Below are 18,815 nucleotides of genomic sequence, written 5' to 3' on the forward strand. Positions count from 1 at the left end.
CTTGACCAACTGGATATCCCTTGGAAAGGGCTCCAGCAGACCGGCCTCCAAGGGAGGCCTTAAGCCAGCCATGCTCCTCCTTAAATTTGAAGTATTAAAAGTTCTAAAAAGAAGAGATGTACCTGATACAAGGCATGAGCCCCGCACATCTCCTCCTCAGGAAGCTGTTCGCCTAATTGGAACAAATTTAACTAATGGAAAATTAGGAGGAAGATAGGTACCCTCGATAGAGAAGTCTCTAAATCCAGTTTTAACAAGCTTCCTTTGAATTTTGAGGACCCATCGAGAACACAAACATGATAGTTTATGTTTGAGGCCCATCACGAACGTGATCGAGACATGTTGTCCAAGAAAGCAAAAATGTTTCCCCTTGACCGACCAGAGGAGGCCGAGTAGCCATCTATGAAGATCTTTTGACCGTCTAAAGGGTCCTTGGATGAGGCCCCCACCTGGCAAGGCATTCCTCGAATAAAAAGAGAGAAAAAAGTCTGATCCACGACTTGATATTGAGAAGACTGAAGTTCAAGAACTTCCACGAAATAAGGTCCCGAATGGCCAAGAAGCTCTAGACATTGAGGTTACGCCCGACCAGGGCCTCTAGGGCTTGGTCTCTATGGCCGACCAAGAGTCCTTGAAGCTGACTCCTCCATATGTAGGGGTTAGACCGACTAGGACGTCCTTGAAAGAACATTTACAGACGTCCGAAACTAATAGAGAAGTCCCCCAAGTGAAGATTCCAAGAAAACCATGAACTAGAGCCAAGGGATGCTCCTGGTGAAGACAAGAACTTCCACGGAAACAAGTTTCGTAAAGAAAAGAACGTTCACGAGAACAAGTTTCGTGAAGAGTAAGATGCTCACGAAGGTGAGATTCTGGCCTACTAAGAGTTAGTGATGCCTAGTCCTCCACAAGGAGGGATTAGTCTGACTAGAACCCTCACGGAGGAAAATAGGTTTCGTGAAGAGTAGAACGTTCACGAGAAAAAGTACGTACCACTCACTAGAAAAAGGGCCACACGTCCACCAAAAAGAGCCCATAAAAAGTAAGGCCCAAGGATAAAAGCCCAATTTCTGGAAGCTTTTGGAACATTCTTGAAATATTAGAGGAAAATATAGGCCAAATACAAATAGGATTTGGAAAATAAAGGCCCAACCCAGATTAAAGACCCAAGGCAAGACCAGGATCAAGGTCCCCATCTAGGTCGTGAATCCTATTCGAAAAGCTTTGAACAAGAGCCTGTAAAAGACCATGGGAACGATCAGGATCCATGTTTAAACCTGGTCGTGAATCCTGATCTTTTCATTCCGAATAGAAGCCAGAAAATGGCCAAAAATTCGACCACAATCCAGGTCATCTAAACGATCAGGATCCAGGTCTAATTCCTGGTCGTGAATCCTGATCTTTTCTTTTCGAATAGAAGCCAGAAAAATGGCCAAAAATTCGACCAAAATCCAGGTCATCTAAACAATCAGGATCCAGGTCTAATTCCTGGCTTGAATCCTGATCTTTTCTTTTTGAATAGAAGCCAGAAATTGGCCAAAATTTTGACTAGAATCCTGGTCATTTCTAGGACTAGGTTCCTGGTCGAAAAGGGTAGAAATCCTGGTCGTGGATCCTGGTCTAATGTATTAGACTATAACTCCAGGGGCTGGCCAAAATTTGTACTAGAATCCTGTTCATTTCTAGGACTAGGATCCTGGTCGAAAAGGGTAGAAATCCTGGTCGTGGATCCTGGTCTAATGTGTTAGACTAGAACTCCAGGGTCTGGCCAAAATTTCGACTAGAATCCTGGTCATTTCTAGGACTAGGATCCTGGTTGAAAAGGGTAGAAATCCTGGTCGTGGATCCTGGTCTAATGTGTTAGACTAGAACTCCAGGGGCTGGTCAAAATTTCAACGATTAGGATCCTGGTCGAAAAGGGCAGAAATAAAGAAATTAAGGAAAAATTCTAAAAAATTAAAAATATTTTTTGAAAATTAAAGGAAAATTCCTGAAATTAAGGAAAAACCCCATAAATTAAGGGAAAATTCCTGAAATTAAAGAAAAGATCCCAGAGATTAAGGGAAAATTCCTGAAATTAAGGAAACCCCCATAAATTAAGGGAAAATTCCTGAAATTAAGGAAAAAATCTCAGAAATTAAGGGAAAATTCGTGTAAATTAGGAAAAACCCTAGAAATTAAGGGAAAATTCCTGTAAATTAGGAAAAAAATCCCAGAAATTAAGGGAAAATTCCTGTAAATTTGGGAAAAATCCCAGAAATGAAGGGACAATTCTTGTAAATTAGGAAAAAATCCCACAAATTAGGAAAAATTCCTGTAAATTAGGGAAAAAATCCCAGAATTTAAGGAAAAATTCCTGTAAATTAGGGAAAAATCTCAGAAATTAAGAGAAAATTCCTGAAAAATACCAGAAAATTCCTAAAAAGAAGGAATAAGGTAAGAAAAGTAATAGGGAGGTTCTAAAACAACCCTAGAGCCATGTCCAAGTCGAATCGTTGTAAATGTGTAGGTCGCTCCATACTTTACGTAAAAACGATATCCTGTAAGGGAACGAATGAACTTAACTTCTGCGAAATCTTTTTCGATTTCCCAGAAGTTGGGGGGCAAATGATATGGGCCTAAAATTAGCCTAGAAATATAATTAATATTGAATTAATTAGACCTGATACGGTTCAATAATGAAGCCCAATTAGAAAGGGCCTAAAACCCTGAATATTAATTAATTTCGTAATTAATTAATAAGGGATAAATCAGCTGTCAAGATGAGTCCCAATGAGGATATAAATCTTTGAAGATTAGCCCCCAAAGGACCTAATAGGATAAGGAATCAGTTTCCTACTTTCTAGGACTCCAAAGTCCATTAATTCAGAGACTTGCCCACCAAGTCTCCTAACTCAAGTCCAATTCAAGGACTCCCAACATCTATATAAGGGGTCTTACCCCACCAATCAGAACTACGTTTTTTTGGCTTGATTCTCTAATTCACAGAGATACGTAGGCATCTCGTAAAGGCAGAATTAAGCTACGAAACACGAGAGCAACCATTAAAGGTCTTGAGCTCCCGAACCTTAGTAATAAATATAACAATTAATATACCCTAGTTTTTAATCCATAACACATGTTTTGCAGGGTATTGCGTGAACACGTGGAGTTTACTCAGTTCGCACCGAATGGTAGCGGCTGCGGGTTCTCCATGATAAAAAGGGCTTTTTTGAAAAATACCCAAGGCTAAAAACATTTTTGCAAAAATATTGTCATTTTTTTAAAAAATTTACAAAAATACTTTTTAAGTCTGCTTTTAAGGTTGCTGCCCCTGCGGGGCCCACTGCCATATCAGCAACCACACAGCCTGCCCAGTCAGCTGCTACGGCAGCATTAGGTGGGACCCACTTGCCACATAAGCCGCTACGGCAGCATTGGGGTGGGAACCACCTGCCATGTCAACTGTCACATCAGCTGCCACGTCAGCAGGGTGGGGTCCACACGTGGCGCACAGTCAGCATAGGTACAGTCAGCATAGGTACAGTCAACATATTATAATTATCAAATAAAAAAATATATATAATAATAATAATAAATAATTAAAATATATTTGCAATTTAGATAGTATATTTGCAATTAATTTGAAAAGATAGTATTTTTGCAAAAAAACTTATAAAAGTTAGTATTTTTGGTAAATATTCTAATAAAAATATCATACTCGCTTCATATTTAAACGGGTTAAAATTTTGATCCTGTGAGGGTTACTGTCACTGTCCCATTGGCCATTTAAGTGGGTCAGGTGTCCTTATTTAGGATTGGGTCGGAGCTGGTTTCCCATTTTCCCCACCCCTTTGAAAAGTCTACGGTAAATGAACTCTGGAGAGGAGTTGGATTGGATCAATGAGCTAAATTTCTATTGTCAAACAAAAAAATGAACTAAAGTTCTTGAAGTGGTTACAAAACAACTTCTTGGTAACTGAATACAGAGTTTACCCTTTAAACCTGTTCTCCAACTTGGTTGTAATAATGCAAATGCAAAAATGCAAGTGATAATTACAAGTTTCAAGTATACAACTACATTAAAGTTTACATTTGCGCACATATTTTCTGAATTCCTCTCATCTTCTTGCTGTCCAGTTTGATTGTACAAGTTTCAGAAGAAACACGTCGAATCAGTGATCATGCAACTCCACTTACAAACCTGCACTGCATACATTGCTTAAATCTCTCACAAATGTTAATTGTTAATGTTTTAAGTCATGCAATCTGTTTAAAGGACTTACCCTCAATCCCCACCATTTCTTACTTGAATTTCGACAGTCCTAAGCTCACACAGACGTTCCAAGATTTCTTCAACAAGTTCCCTTCCCTTTTCGCCTTTCTTCAAGGAACAAAAACAGTGCTTCAAAAACTCCTTATCTGCTTCAAGTGCTTGTAGTCTTCTATACACATGTTCAACCTCCTCTTCTATCGAAAATTCGATCTCCATTTTGTGCTCATTTAGCAACCAAAAATCATTTCCACCAGACTCATATCCCGTATCCTCTTCATTCATTTCCTCTTCAGATCCAAATTCTGTTGCATCAAAAAGCGGCAGAAGTCTCTTTGCTGTACAATTCATTGCCTGTTCTTTCTCTAAAAGCCCTTTTCCATTACATTCTTTGATGTCAAACTTGTAACTCTCATCAACATCTTCATTATGAACATCTCTACCTTGATTCTTTAGTGTTCTGTCTTCAGAGGTTTCCTCATCATTTTCAGCTAGTGTAAAGAGCTTCCCCTCCAATGCTTTAAGTTCTTCCAAAATCGAAACCCTCTCATCCTCGAATTGTGCTATTGATTCATCAAGAATGCTTAAATGCTTCATGCACTCCCGTCCATTTTCTTCTATTTCTGATACTAATTCACCATCAGTATATTTGTCACAGGAATCATCTACCGTTTCTTCATGAATCAAATCAATAAATAGTTCATCATCATCATCATCATCATCATCATCATCTGTGTCACTAGACGAGGCAGACAAATTTATACTTCTTACACTCTTTGATATCTTCATCATCATTATCATTTTTTCTTTAGCCTCATAGTCCAAGACCTTCTTCCGATACCCTTCAAGATCCTTCTCAAGCTCCACCTTCTCTTTCTCCCTCTTTATAACGAGGTCATTTAAAATCTGCAGTGCTTCTTGATCATACTCGGATTGTTCTTCCATCATCCTCTGGTAATGCAGCGCTTCCATCTGCATTGCAGATTTCTCTTCCTGAAGCCTTGTTATCATGGCCATTGTCTGGTTGGCAGCTATTGCAGCAGCATTCCTCTCTTCTTCTAGTTCTGCCTGTAAAGACCTTAATGCATTGTGTTCAGCTTCTAGCAAAGATTTTAGCCTTTCACTTGTTGAATCCCCGATATCAACTTCCAGTTCACTCATTGCGCTTCCATCCCAACAATTTGCTTCCTCCACTTCCCATTTTTTCAGTTCTTGCGGACCTAAATATAGTAACCAAACCATTAAAAAAATCAATTGTTTTTAAGGTAAATATGTTGTTAAAAGAACCTATCAAAAGAACAATTCCTAAAACAAACTAAATGCAGATTTTTTTTAAAAAAAAAAACCTTTTAATTATACCTGGAGAGTGGTCTGTTGGTTTATTGACATCATTGTCTCCTTGGAGATCATCATTTATACCCATCCCCACAGCATAGCTCTGTAAATGTATTTCTGACCTTTGGCTTCTAACAGTTGGATAATGAAATACCTCGGCTAAAATTAATTGATCTGAATCAGAGTTCTCACTAACCTGAGAAAACCAATTCATGACTTCAAGTGATTCTTCATCTCCATTACTTGTTGGCATTGTAGTGGTGGTGGTGGCATTATCATACGATTTGGCATTTACATATCTGTAAATGATGTTTTCGATAGTATTAACAACTTCACTTGCTTCACTGCAGTGTTCTTGCGTATCATATTTGCTAATGTTCCATTTCTTATTTTTAGCCTCCTTGTCTTGCACCACCTCTGTAATGAAAGAGGTTTTCTGTGCATGCTCCAAAATATCCCAAGAAGGCTTCAACAGCAGGCATGAACTTAAAACTTCATCACAGCAAGAACATTTCTCGTGTACATCTTCATTTTCAGCAACATATTTTCCTACGGATTGAAAAACTGCAACTTTAGGCGACAAGTTAACGATCTTTCCATTGCGTATGTGCTGAGAAGCAACACAATTTTTACACAAATTGTTGAACTCGGTCAACTTGTGGTGACTAGGACAACAGTTCAAACTTGAAATCTCAGTTGCATGAGCCTCACAAATAAAATTTTGATAGGCATTAGTGTTGTTATGAGGCTCCAACAAGTGCTCAAGTCTTGAACACAAGAGACAGGGAGGTTGAAGGCCAAAATGTTTGGCGAATTTTCGGATAATGTAGTAAAACAAACAGTTGAGAAGGAGAAGCACAATAAGAATCCATTCAAGAACTGCATATACTAGAATTGTACTCATCTTGTTGGCTCTTCTATGCAGCATGGTTGCAAACTGGTTGGGAGCCATTATTGTTGGTGAAAAAGTTAAGACTGATGTTTTACAAAAAGCCCTGATTCAAGGCATCATAAAGGACAGAATGATCATTTGATAAGATGATTATAAATTATAAATTATAAATTATAATACTAGTGTTAGTGTATTATAATAGTATATTAGTTTTGTTACCAGCAGAGTGTGCTTGCTAAATAAACTGTTTTTTTTCAAAGCTTGCGTGACAATTCAATGATTCTTTTTTACATAAATAAGTTACAAGTGTTTATAAAGGTGGTGCTGATTAGTGAGTGAAGAGAAAATCGAATATGTGACGTATCATACTCAATTTTTGGGGTAGTTTTCGTTTATCTTTGTTACTTTCATAATTCTGTGTTGGAGAACATCTAAACTTAAGGACCCAGTGTCCCAGTACTGGTGATGAAGCAAGGGTGAATAATTCAGAGGGCACATGCAATTTCTCCATATCCGGTCCCTTCCTCTTGAGTAAGTTGTGTGAATACAATGCATCTGAATTTGGCTCATCTTATTCAACATATTTTCTTGTTGCTTTATTTATAGTTTTTGTAATGTTGGAAAATTTTGTAAAAATACATGTTGTCTGATTGTTACCTTGTCGAATTTGCTAATATGAAGAACAGACATCTAAAATTTATATTATTGAAGATTTATTAAGTAATTTGTTATGAAAATATATATGAATGTTTGTTGGGAAAATACAAAATGAACAAGTGAAAAAAATGAACGATTCCATGATAGGAAAAAGTAGTAAAGAAAGGAAAAGCAATACAAGTTTATTAAGAAAGGTAAAGGTAAAGGAATACAATACAAGTGGGGAAAAGGAAAAAAAAAGTGAACATGAATAGCAGCAAATATTCTATATTCTTATTTCTTAACCGGTTTTTATTTTTAAAATTTTGAACTGTTGTGTAGTGTACTTTGTCTACTTCAAAAAAACTCAACTCAACAGTTTAAAGGGTACGTAATATTGATACACTATAACTTTTTAACGGGATATTTTTTGACTAGTTAGACTTATATATGTTAGAATTATGTTCAAGCTAATTTCGAGATTACCAGTATGGGTTGACAGATTTAGCAGAAGAAAGTTTAACAGGCCCAACAGTTTTAAGGTTGGGCCAAAACAGAGTCTAACCCGGTCATAAATCCTTCACTGCTAATATTAATTTGGGGGATCTTTTAACATTTTCTCTGGAAAAAGAGTTGTATGTCAAATGAGAAGAAATGAATTTTTTGGTCTTTTTTTTTTTACAAATATGATTTATAGCCTCACAATGAGTATCTATTCTATGAAATTATCGGGTGAGTGAGGATCAAATCTAGGACCTAAAATCATAAAGGATAAACTCACAAGTTATCCAACCGTGCTCAAGTGAACTTTTGATCTTAACCACAACATATTTACTATGATTTATTCGGATAAATTAAAAAGAAAAATTTGTGACAAATTTATTCTAGATAAACACATACAGAATGAATTTTAGATATGGGTATCAAATAAGACACGAATAACAATGCAATAAGCAAAAACAAATGTAAATATATATCAATTTTGGTTGACAGTTTAAATCTGTCAACGAATGAAATTATGGTGCAAAATTGCAAAACAAGTAATGGTAATGAAATTAGATCATGTTGTGTTATCACAACAACAGTACTGGAGTACACTGCGTCCGTCTTGTTTGCATTTTCCAGCAAGATATTTCATTTCAGCACACCTCACAAAGCACTGTTCATCGCCAAAATGGCTGTTACATATTAATCCGTGAAAGCATCTCGGTGGCGGTGGATCGAATTCACCATCTGCATCATCCAAAATATTATATTAAGTCATTTACATAATTTGTGTAATAAATTTCAACAAGAATTATGATGAAATACTAATACATTCATCTACTCAAATAAACAAAATCAATTTATTACATCAGTCATGGAAAATTTACCCGTTCTTGCAGAAAATGCAGATGTGAAAGCCATGAAAATAGTTAAAACAAACATCATCTTATGTAATTCCATTGCTTATTTTTACTTGTTTTTTTTTTGAATATACAACAGATTAATCAATACTACTGCAAACTCAATATTTTTTGTTGCAACTATATGTTTCTTGTGTGAACTATGAACTATGAGCTTTTTATATATAATAGACACAAATCAACCTATTGTCACATATTTATCGTATAATAATGTACATTATTATTGTATAAGACAAAAGTAGAATGAAATCATCAAGGCATACTGTTTTTGAAAATAAGTTAATTACAATATTTAAGATATATATATGCTATAAGGAAGTGATGAGATTTTAATTATATATTTATTCTTTTTAAAGAAGATACCAGATCTTCAATATCATATTTTCAATTACGATCTCTAAAAATAACTATTATTCAGTACATCTCTCGAAAAAGAAAAAGAAATAGATGGTAGAACTTTTAATTGTTAAATAGATACCAGATCTTCAATATCATATTCTCGACATCGATAATTTTGATTATCATCCGTATTAACTGTGTGTTCATGATCACATTAAATTATAAATATAAAAACAACCCTAATAATAGAACAATAATCTAAATTTATTGAATTAAAGTACCTTAAAGAGAAATCATAAGACCAGACTTTACTTGCAAGCGAAACATAAATCATAAAACACAAATATTAGTACATTCACAATATCATTCACACCGTACAATAAAAAATAATCATAAAAATAAGAATTTAAATCATTGGAGAGAATAATAAAAATTTCTTCTTTAGGTAACATTTTTGTCGATAAATATTCTTTTCCACACAAAATGCAATTACATTAAAACTCTAAATCATCGGAGAGAACATGGAAAAGCTCTATGTGAATATTCCACCTTTTCCAAACATGACTAATCACAGAACATACGTATCTCGCTAGGAAGTGATCTACCTTTTTAATAAAGTTTAGAGTCGTATCAAAACACATGTTTTAAACCCTACATGTGTTAGCCACAACGATTGACTCTCCATCAACCTATCCCGAATTGAACCATAACTCTTGATACCATGATAAAGTATATAGAGAAAGAGAAAAGTAGGATTTTATTATAATACGACTTGTTATAAATTAAAAGATAATGAGGCTCTATATAGTCAAAAAGTAAACAATAATAAAGGAAAATATCCTAACAATAAAACTATTATGTTGTGTAAGACATGACTTAATATAACAAGATTAAGTCATATTGATAATCCTAAGATTTAGTTGACTTGTAATTATTATGTAATTTGTAATTGTACTCCTTGAGTCTGTAAAAATGATTAAGTAAACTAGATTGAGATATTTTTCTATGAACAACCATCAAGCTAAGAAATAAAACTCTGAAAGAAGATCAAACTGATCATGCCTTAGATAAAAAATGTATTAGCCTGAAGAAGAATAATGTTGTATGTTGAAAAATGTTCTAAGTCAAAAGTCAAGAAGTCACAGAACAAGGAATGCGGAGAAGTCATATCAAGAAGTCAATTTGGCCTATAGAGAAGTCATTTTACTTGTATAGAGAAGTGAAGATATCAACAAGTTAATTTGGAATGTAGAGAATTGAAGATATCGACAAGTCAATTTGGCCTGCAGAGAAGTGAAGATAGCGACAAGTCAATTTGACAAGTAGAGAAGTGGAGATATCGTTAAGTCATTTACATATGTAGAGAAGTGGAGATATCGACAAGTCATTTACACATGTAGAGAAGTTGAGATATCGACAAGTCAAATACATGAAGAGATGCTGAGATATTAACAAGCCATTCTACATCACGATACAGACATCTCTATACATTGCGAAGATCTCGATATCAACTTCAATTATTGAATGCATCTATCCTGAAGATTCAAAATTATCTGTTAACAAACCATTTTATCATTAGAATGGAAAGTAGAAAAATGCAGTTTGAAGAGTGCACGATCAATGGCTAAGATGAACTGGACAAAGAAGTATAGAAGCCCTGGAAGATTGTATGCATATTTGTGGCACTTAAAATAGAAATAGACAAAAGGATTTTGGTAAATATGTTAGTCTATTTTAGTGCAATTTATATAAAATATGCATGTTGATCTATAAAATATGTCACAGGTTCTTAGTTTCAGTTGTAACAAAAACAATCTAGATTTTCTTGTATTCTCTCAAGAAGCTGAAGTTATGTTCTGAAATATCAAGAACTTAGATTTGTAGCACAACCTATTTGATTTTTTTATAATTATAAAATTATCACTCCAAAGCATTTAGTCTGTGAAGTTCAAGTAAGACAAACATATAACTTGATTTCTTGAAAATATATTAAAAAGTTTTTTAGTAAGAAAAATCAAGAAACACACATTCACCCCCCATCTGTTTGTATTTCATACCTAACAAGTGGTATCAGAGCAAAATCTAAAAATAAACAGATTAGATCTTGGAAGTATGAGTGCATAAAAGCTTAGCAGTATCAAGATCCCTGTCTTTGACAAAGGAAACATTACACTCTGTCGAAGAAGAAAATGATATTGTTCATCATGATGGATCATATACTGTACCTTGAGATTCTCAAGCATGGACCCTTTATTCCTATGGTGAGGGTACCCGAAGCAACACAGGATGATGCTATTATTCCTGGTCATTATGCTTCAAAAGATCCATCTACATACACTGATCCAGAGAAAGAGAAGGCCTCACTTGACAGTGGCTTGCAACTCATTTTAATTGAGTCTCTTGATAATATTATGTACAACAACATTATCATCTATGAGCCAGCCAAACAAATATATGAGAATAGAGAGATCTTGTGTGAAGGTATTGAAGAAGTAAGATCAAACCAAAGAAGAAACTTGATCTCACAATATGAGGGTTTTATGGCTAAACCAAAAGATGGCATCACTGAAGTGTTTGAAAGATTCAACACTTTGATAAATGACTTGTAGTTGCACGATAAGTTCTATGATGTTGAGGAGGTCAACTTGAAGTTCTTACTCACTCTTCCTGACCACTTAGAACAGAAAATTTCTACAATAAGGGAAGGAAGAGATCTAGGTAGAGTAACCTTGGAGGTTTTATATGGAGTTCTAAAAACCTATGAACTTGAGATATTGTAGAGAAAGTCATTAAAGTTAAATCAAGGACATGTTGTTGATATAACGACTTGTACTTTTGTATTATTAAAATTGTAATTATTAAATAAATAAATAAATAAAAATATGAGATGATTATGTCAACTATGTGTTATATTTAATATTAATTGTGCGTGACTCAGTTGTAATAGAGGATTATTTATTATGTTAATTGCTGAGTCGTATCAATTTGTTTTTGCTTTTAAAAGTGATTTTATTGAAGAATTCTTTTCATAATTACTGAAATCATCTTTAAAATTATTTTTATGATTTTATAATTTCATTAAATATTTATAAGAATATATAAAATTTAGAAAATAATATTTCGTCAATTATTTATTCCTAAATGATTTTCTGATTGTATTTAAATGAGGGTCCAATGTTAAATTTAAAAATATTTCAAAAATTATGAAATTTATATTTTACTAGTTTTTAATTATTCCAATAATTTTAAAATTATTTTGGAAATTTTTTGGGTTATTTTCACCCGCAAGTTTGTTCGTTAAATCACGAACCGCGGGTCAGAACCGGGCTGCAAGAAGTTTATACCAATCCTTTTTGCTACGTGTTCATTTCTCAGACTTTCACTGCTATGTGTCAAGCTGTTGGTTTTTATAAAAAAAAAATAATAAATAATAAAACACAAAACACAACACACACAAACACAACATCTCTCACTCTTTCACTCAATCTCTCTCTGCACATCTCTTTCTCGGTCTCTCCTCAATCTCTCCCTTCGATCCTCTCTCTTCTCTCCCCCATTTTTTCTTCCCGTGTTCCCCGGCTATTCTCCCCTGTTTCCCTCGTCTCTCTTCTCTGTTGTATCGCCGCTGCTGCCGTATTCCGGTTGGTTTCCGGTTGCTCTTTCGGTGCTAATCCTGCTTGTTTGATATGTATAAATACGTATATGTTACTTTGTTGTATGTGAGTGTGTGTGTACTATGTGTATGTTTGTGTATTGTGTGTGCGTGGTATGCGCGTGTGTGTGCAGTCAGTGATGTTTTTGGTATTGTTGTTGCTGTTGTTTGGGATCTTGGCTGATATATTTTTAGTATAAAATTCGAATGAATATTCTGTGATTTTTGGATTTTGATTTTTATCGTTTGGGAAATTTATCGATGAAGTTCGTATTGGAAACTCGAAATAATCGGGCATCAACAAATTTTGCCGTCGTCAACGATGAATCTCGATGAGTTGACGATGGACCGTGATGATTTGTTCTGAGTCCTACAATTATAAAAATATTATTTAGTTCGTAAATTATTTTTAAAATGTAAATTAGTTGATTGTAATTATTGAAGTCGTAATTGTGCGATTCGATTGTGATGTTATGATTGATTGCGTCGATTGGAAATTGACTGATAGTCTGATAAATAGACGAAACGTTGTCTAATTTCCGAGAAATTAATTTCGAAGATACAGGAACGTATCCTGTAATTATCAGGTATACCAATCGGACATATATAATTATATAATTTTATATCTATAAATACATTACGAAATCTACTTTCATATTGTGGTGAAATATTTTGCATAATAGTTCGATGACCCTATTTTCCCGAAACGATAGTTATATGTATTTTCCCGAAAATAACTACCAACCAAATTTCAAATACTTGAGCCCTATCTGTTTTGTGTATTAAGATAATACGTATAAATACGAGTCAGGATTTGATAACGTAAGGGTAGAATTGATAGTGAGGATATGTCAAGCATACGTGATCGTCTAATTTAGGGTATTTCGATTATGTAGGATCCAATCGAAAGCCCCAGGATCAAAGTCATTCTAAGAGTAACCAAGGCTAAAGCGCAGCAAGGCAAATACCTCTAACCATATCTTTCATGGTTCAGTAATATATATGAATGAACTGTTGATTTAAATTTTGTATTGGAATAAAACGTTTTAAGTTACGTATCCCTGTTATTATAAATATTTTCGTTTAAATCATGTTTTAAGAGAAAGTAACTTCTGAAATGCCTATCTCTAAACTGTGATTGATATTGGGAAAAGTTTTGAAATGTATTGTGATAAAAATTGTTTTAAAAGAGATAGGTAATAACAGATTTGAAAACTAGATAAAAGGAATTAGATATTGGGGTTGCGTAAAAGGCCCGTTATTCGGTAATGGCCCAGCGTGGGTAGCGTAAGAGGCTAAGTTAGTTGCGCGCACTGTTTGAACCGATTAGTCCAGTGTGTTAAACACCTAGTTAGTCTCTAAGTTCTGGAACACTTATTATGGATGACAAATGGAGCCGTCTAGTGTTGATAGACTGATCAGCTATCTTCACCTGTGAACATCCAATATATCTGATTATGGTTTTGTGGTTCCCGTAACGGAACAAATGGTTTTGATTTTGGTTGCTGTAATGGAACAGACGATTTGGATATAAAAATAGCTTGCTAAAATTGGACTCTGGTATTTACATAACACACGATTGATGTTACATTTTAAAGAGCATGCTAGTTGTTGATATCCAGTTTTTCCTGTTTTTCATGAATGATTTTATGATTTATGTTCCTATAACTGTATAACATAACATTTTACATTCTGTTGTTCATATATTGGTACTGCCGAACAATTGATTGTTCACCCTAGCAAAATATTATATATATATATATATATATATATATATATATATATATATATTTCAGATGCCTAGAAGACCTGTTCACCGTAGCCAGGGCAGAGTATCCGCTCCTCCTCTATCAGTATCATATGAGGTAGTTTGAGTCAGACCAGATGCTTTTTGGTCTAGAACCATAGCCCCGGCCTCTTAGTCTGGTGTAGGTCTGTTGAGTTGCTATAAGAGTATATTGTATCAGACTTATTTAAATAATTAGTGGTATAATAATTAAGTATCCTAATACATACTTAAACCCGGAAAAGATCTTGGAAAGGGGGTCGTGATGATGTAATATTATGAGTTTGGTTGTATTATGCTTATTATTGTTCGTGACGTCAACTCCTGACCCCGGGGTTGAGGCCGTCACAGTTGATGTGTCAAGTGCCTTGATAGCAAATGACCAAAAGATGATTGAAAATGAAGTTGAATCTCATATTCAATTTATACAGCCTATTGAGTAGAAGTGCAAGGAACCTCAAAAATAAGTCATTCTGGAATTGGAAGAGGATGAATACTATACTCCTGATGAGTTGGATGAAATGGATCGGTCTATGGCCTACCTGACAAAAAAGTTCTCAAACATAAAAGTCAAGAATCCCATGTACTTCAAGGGTAAAGGTCAATCCACTTACAAAAATGACTAGAAAGGAAAATTTCAAATGAAGAATTCAAACAAAACTGGAAAAAGTGGCTACAAGTCTGAATCTGTGAAAAATCTAAGATTAAATGCTATAATTGTGATGAGTTTAAGTATGAAGCACTTCTGAAGAAATAACAAGAAAAAGCTTATATTGGTGAGGGAAAAAGTTGGGATGACACATATGATGAAGATAAAAATGAAGAATATGGAAATTATGCTCTTATAGCCTTAGAGGAAGGAGAATCATCTGCATCAAAATCTGAGGTACCCATCATAACCACCATTGATTTGAATGCCTCTCAATATAAAGAAACCGTTGAAAAGATGAGCATGGAAATGTTTTATATTATTAAAACATGATACCTTTTTATTAATAAACTGATTAATCATTGAAAAATATGGAAACAAATTGTGGTGATACTTGAATTTGACTTATTTGTTGATTCATTGCAAATAAACTGGATTTGATTAAATTTTTTATGTTGACAAAATTGAAACTAATTGTCATATAATTTACCTCCCTAAGAGCAAAACCAATTGTGTGCTAAATATAAGTATAACCATTGCTATAATTTAGCACCAAAAATTATATATTGGTGCTAAAATAGCACCATGTCTCCAATGGTTTGTTCTAAATCTTATTTCAAATTTAAATAACTTCCGAAATATACTACACTTTTGATTACAAATTTAACTATCCTCCAAGTACCCCACACTTTCAATTTTCAACTTCATCCATTTCTCCTTGTTTTCACTTTTTAATGAGTTGACAATTCCAATACAATGCTATAGTTTGTATTAAATTAGGACAAAATATAGCATTATGATATTTTAGCACAAAGTTTAGCACACCATTGAATTGAGATTCTTTACTTTTTGTTCTATATTATAGCTATAGCTAGGGCTGTTCACGAACCGAGCCGAGCCGAGTTTTGATCGAACAGAGCCGAGCTTTAATTTTTTTTCTGACGAACCGAGCCGAGCCGAGCTTTCTAATCGAACAAAAAACGTGTTCGAGCTCGAGCTCGTTAACTAACGAGCCGAACACGAGCTTGTTCGCGAACATAAACGAGCCGAGCCGAGTCGAGTCGAGCCGAGCTGAGCCAGAAAAAATTCTGGTCAACCGATGTTTGACTGTGAAAATAACTTATCAAATAAATTTATTTTTTTTTGAAAATTTGGTTATATCACTAAAATATATATATCTTGACATCCATACGGTTGGATCGAGGAAAAATATTTTTAAAAAAATCAAAACACCAATTAATGACTAAACACTAGTTAGTGGTAATAGTCAAACTACTACTTGACTGTTAAAATAACAAACCAAATAAAATTATTTTGGTCTGAAAATTTGGTTATATCATTAAAATATATTTATTTTGACATCCATACGGTTGGATCAATTAAAAATAATTTTAAACAAGTCGAGATACTAATACAGGACTAAACACTAGTTACTAGTACTAGTCAAACTAATATTTGACTGTTAAAATAGCAAACCAAATAAAATTATTTTGATCTGTAACTTTGGTTATATCAATAAAATGTATGTATTATGACATCCATACGGTTGGATCAATATAAAGTATTTTTAAAATAATCAAAACAACAAATCATGACTAAACACTAGTAAGCGGTAATAGTCAAACTAATACTTGACTGTTAAAATAACAAACCAAATAAAATTATTTTGATTTGAAACTTTAGTTATATCATTAAAATATATTTATTTTGACATCCATATGGTTGGATCAATTAGAAATAATTTTAAATAAATCGAGACACCAATACAAGACTAAACATTAGTTACCAAGACTAGTCAAACTAATGTTTGACTATTAAAATAGCAAACCAAATAAAATTATTTTGATCTAAAACTTTGGTTATATCAATAAAATATATTTTTTATGACATCCATACGGTTGGATCAATTAGAAATAATTTTAAATAAATCGAGACACCAATACAAGACTAAACATTAGTTACCAAGACTAGTCAAACTAATGTTTGACTATTAAAATAGCAAACCAAATAAAATTATTTTGATCTAAAACTTTGGTTATATCAATAAAATATATATTTTATGACATCCATACGGTTGGATCGATATAAATTATTTTTAAAATAATCGAAACAACAAATCTGGATTAAACACTAGTTAGCGTTAATAATCAAACTAATGCTTGACCATAAAATAGAAAATCAAATAAAATTGTTTTTGATGTGAAACTTTGGTTATATCATTAAAATATATATTTTATAACATATATACGGTTGGATAGATAAAAATATTTTTAAAAAAATCTTAACTAAAATATAATTATGAAGCTACATTTTAAAATTAGAAACTAAAATATAAAATTTCTAAATCACCTCAAAATATATCACATATGGTATGCAAAATGATCGTTGGAAGATAAAAAAAATACAGTGAAGTCGGATTTTAAAAAAAAAAATCATACATATATAAAAATATTTAGGATATATTAGATTTTTTTTGAATTTTAACGAACGAGTTCGAGCCGAGCCGAGCTCGAGCCGAGCCGAGCTCGAGCCGAACAACCCAAAGCTCGGCTCGAGCTCGATTTGCTTAACGAACATATTTTTCTGTTCGAGCTCGAGCTCGGGTTCGTTAACGAGCCGAGCCGAACGAGCTCTTAACGAGCCGAGCTCGAGCTTGTTCACGAACAGCTCGGTTCGTGAACAGCCCTAGCTATAGCACAAGATATAACACACCATTGGACATGCTCTAACTATGCTTAACACAAGTATGTTTTGCAACAGAAGTCCGAGTGTTAACGAATTTTTAAAATATATAGTCTGAATCTTTAAAATAATAAAAAAAAATTGAAGAGTTGATATATTTCTCAATGAATTGCAAGGTCAAGGATTGTCAGACTAATGAAAAATTATTAAGGGAATTTTAGAGATGTATCTTTGATAACATTACAACAGTGTTATTATAAATTAACTGCAACAACAATATTTCTGAGAACCCCCAGAGACGATAGACTTGCATTGTCCGGACTTGAATCCTTGTATTGAACAAATTACCACAAAGCATGTCTTGTCAGTGAAAGATCCTCCACATAGTTGATGAAAACATTTCTCTCCGTCTTTTTCGCCTGCAAATAATTTTGGAGTTTGAAGCATTACTATCTCGAAATACTGAGATAGTTACAATATTTGAAACTAGTGAAATCAACGACAAACTTACCAATTTTATTAGAAGCAAGTGCATTTGCTGTTGCGATGAGAAGGATAAACATTAGTACAATTTTTTCTGACCCCATGCTCTTTTTCTCTTAGTTTTTTATGGGTCAAGTATATATGAGGCTGTTGGAATATGTAGCATGAGTGTTTGCGATCTCTTTGTTTTATAGAGCTAACTTTATTAAATTCTAGATTTGCAGCAAGAATCAGGTTATAAGAACCTAGCTGATTATTATCCAGATATTGTAATGCTACAAAATCTAACAAAATCTGTTCATATGTCAAATTAATAAAGTGTCTGCAAAAATGAAAGAGTGAAGGTGAATATGAACGATTATCGCCTGCCTTTTTTCCTCTTTAACTATCAAACCATTTAATTTTAAAAAATGTTACGAATTCTAGAGAAATATCCCAAAACGATTTCAAATTAGTAAAATGATTTACTACTAAAATACAATATGGGATCTTGTATACATGCATATGCCCAAACAAAAGACAAATTATCTACATAGCAATACTGTCAAATTACTAATTCAAATAGATTTTCTTTCCATTCATTCAGAGGCTAGGATTTTATTCTTGCTTCAATATTGTCTTAGCTAATTAAAGATTGATAATTAGATTATCAGTACTGATCATGTAAACCGCGTCGTAATTGCATGATATATTGTTTGTATTT

General features: G+C 33.6%; 1 protein-coding gene and 1 long non-coding RNA gene across 3 annotated transcripts; both read right to left on the reverse strand.

Moving 5' to 3' along the window:
* Positions 1 to 3,874: 3,874 nt before the first annotated feature.
* LOC141693163 (myosin-binding protein 3-like) lies at positions 3,875 to 6,751 on the reverse strand. 2 transcript variants are annotated; one of them, XM_074498181.1, is made up of 3 exons: positions 5,612 to 6,751; positions 4,266 to 5,472; positions 3,875 to 4,188 (listed from the first exon to the last, which is right to left on the reverse strand). In XM_074498181.1, exons 1-2 carry the CDS (start codon positions 6,537 to 6,539, stop codon positions 4,268 to 4,270), a joined length of 2,133 nt encoding a protein of 710 aa, XP_074354282.1. In that variant the 5' UTR covers positions 6,540 to 6,751; the 3' UTR covers positions 3,875 to 4,188; positions 4,266 to 4,267. The 2 variants fall into 2 exon arrangements, with proteins under 2 accessions (XP_074354282.1, XP_074354281.1); XM_074498180.1 differs by having other exon boundaries at positions 3,875 to 4,183; positions 5,612 to 6,750.
* A 1,316-nt stretch (positions 6,752 to 8,067) lies between these two features.
* On the reverse strand, positions 8,068 to 8,633 carry LOC141689935 (uncharacterized). Its single transcript, XR_012562601.1, has 2 exons — positions 8,489 to 8,633; positions 8,068 to 8,348 (listed from the first exon to the last, which is right to left on the reverse strand). It is a non-coding gene; the product is annotated as an uncharacterized LOC141689935 (long non-coding RNA).
* Positions 8,634 to 18,815: the final 10,182 nt, after the last annotated feature.

This window comes from Apium graveolens, chromosome 10 (genome assembly GCF_009905375.1).
Source record: "Apium graveolens cultivar Ventura chromosome 10, ASM990537v1, whole genome shotgun sequence".
Classification (NCBI taxonomy): domain Eukaryota; kingdom Viridiplantae; phylum Streptophyta; class Magnoliopsida; order Apiales; family Apiaceae; genus Apium; species Apium graveolens.

Bases quoted from the DNA above. Each gene is read 5' to 3' on its own strand.
- LOC141693163 (XM_074498181.1), bottom strand. From the start codon at position 6,539: ATGGCTCCCAACCAGTTTGCAACCATGCTGCATAGAAGAGCCAACAAG. The intron at 5,473-5,611 runs GTATAATTAAAA...TACTATATTTAG, and splicing joins ACCAACAGACCACTCTCCAG to GTCCGCAAGAACTGAAAAAA.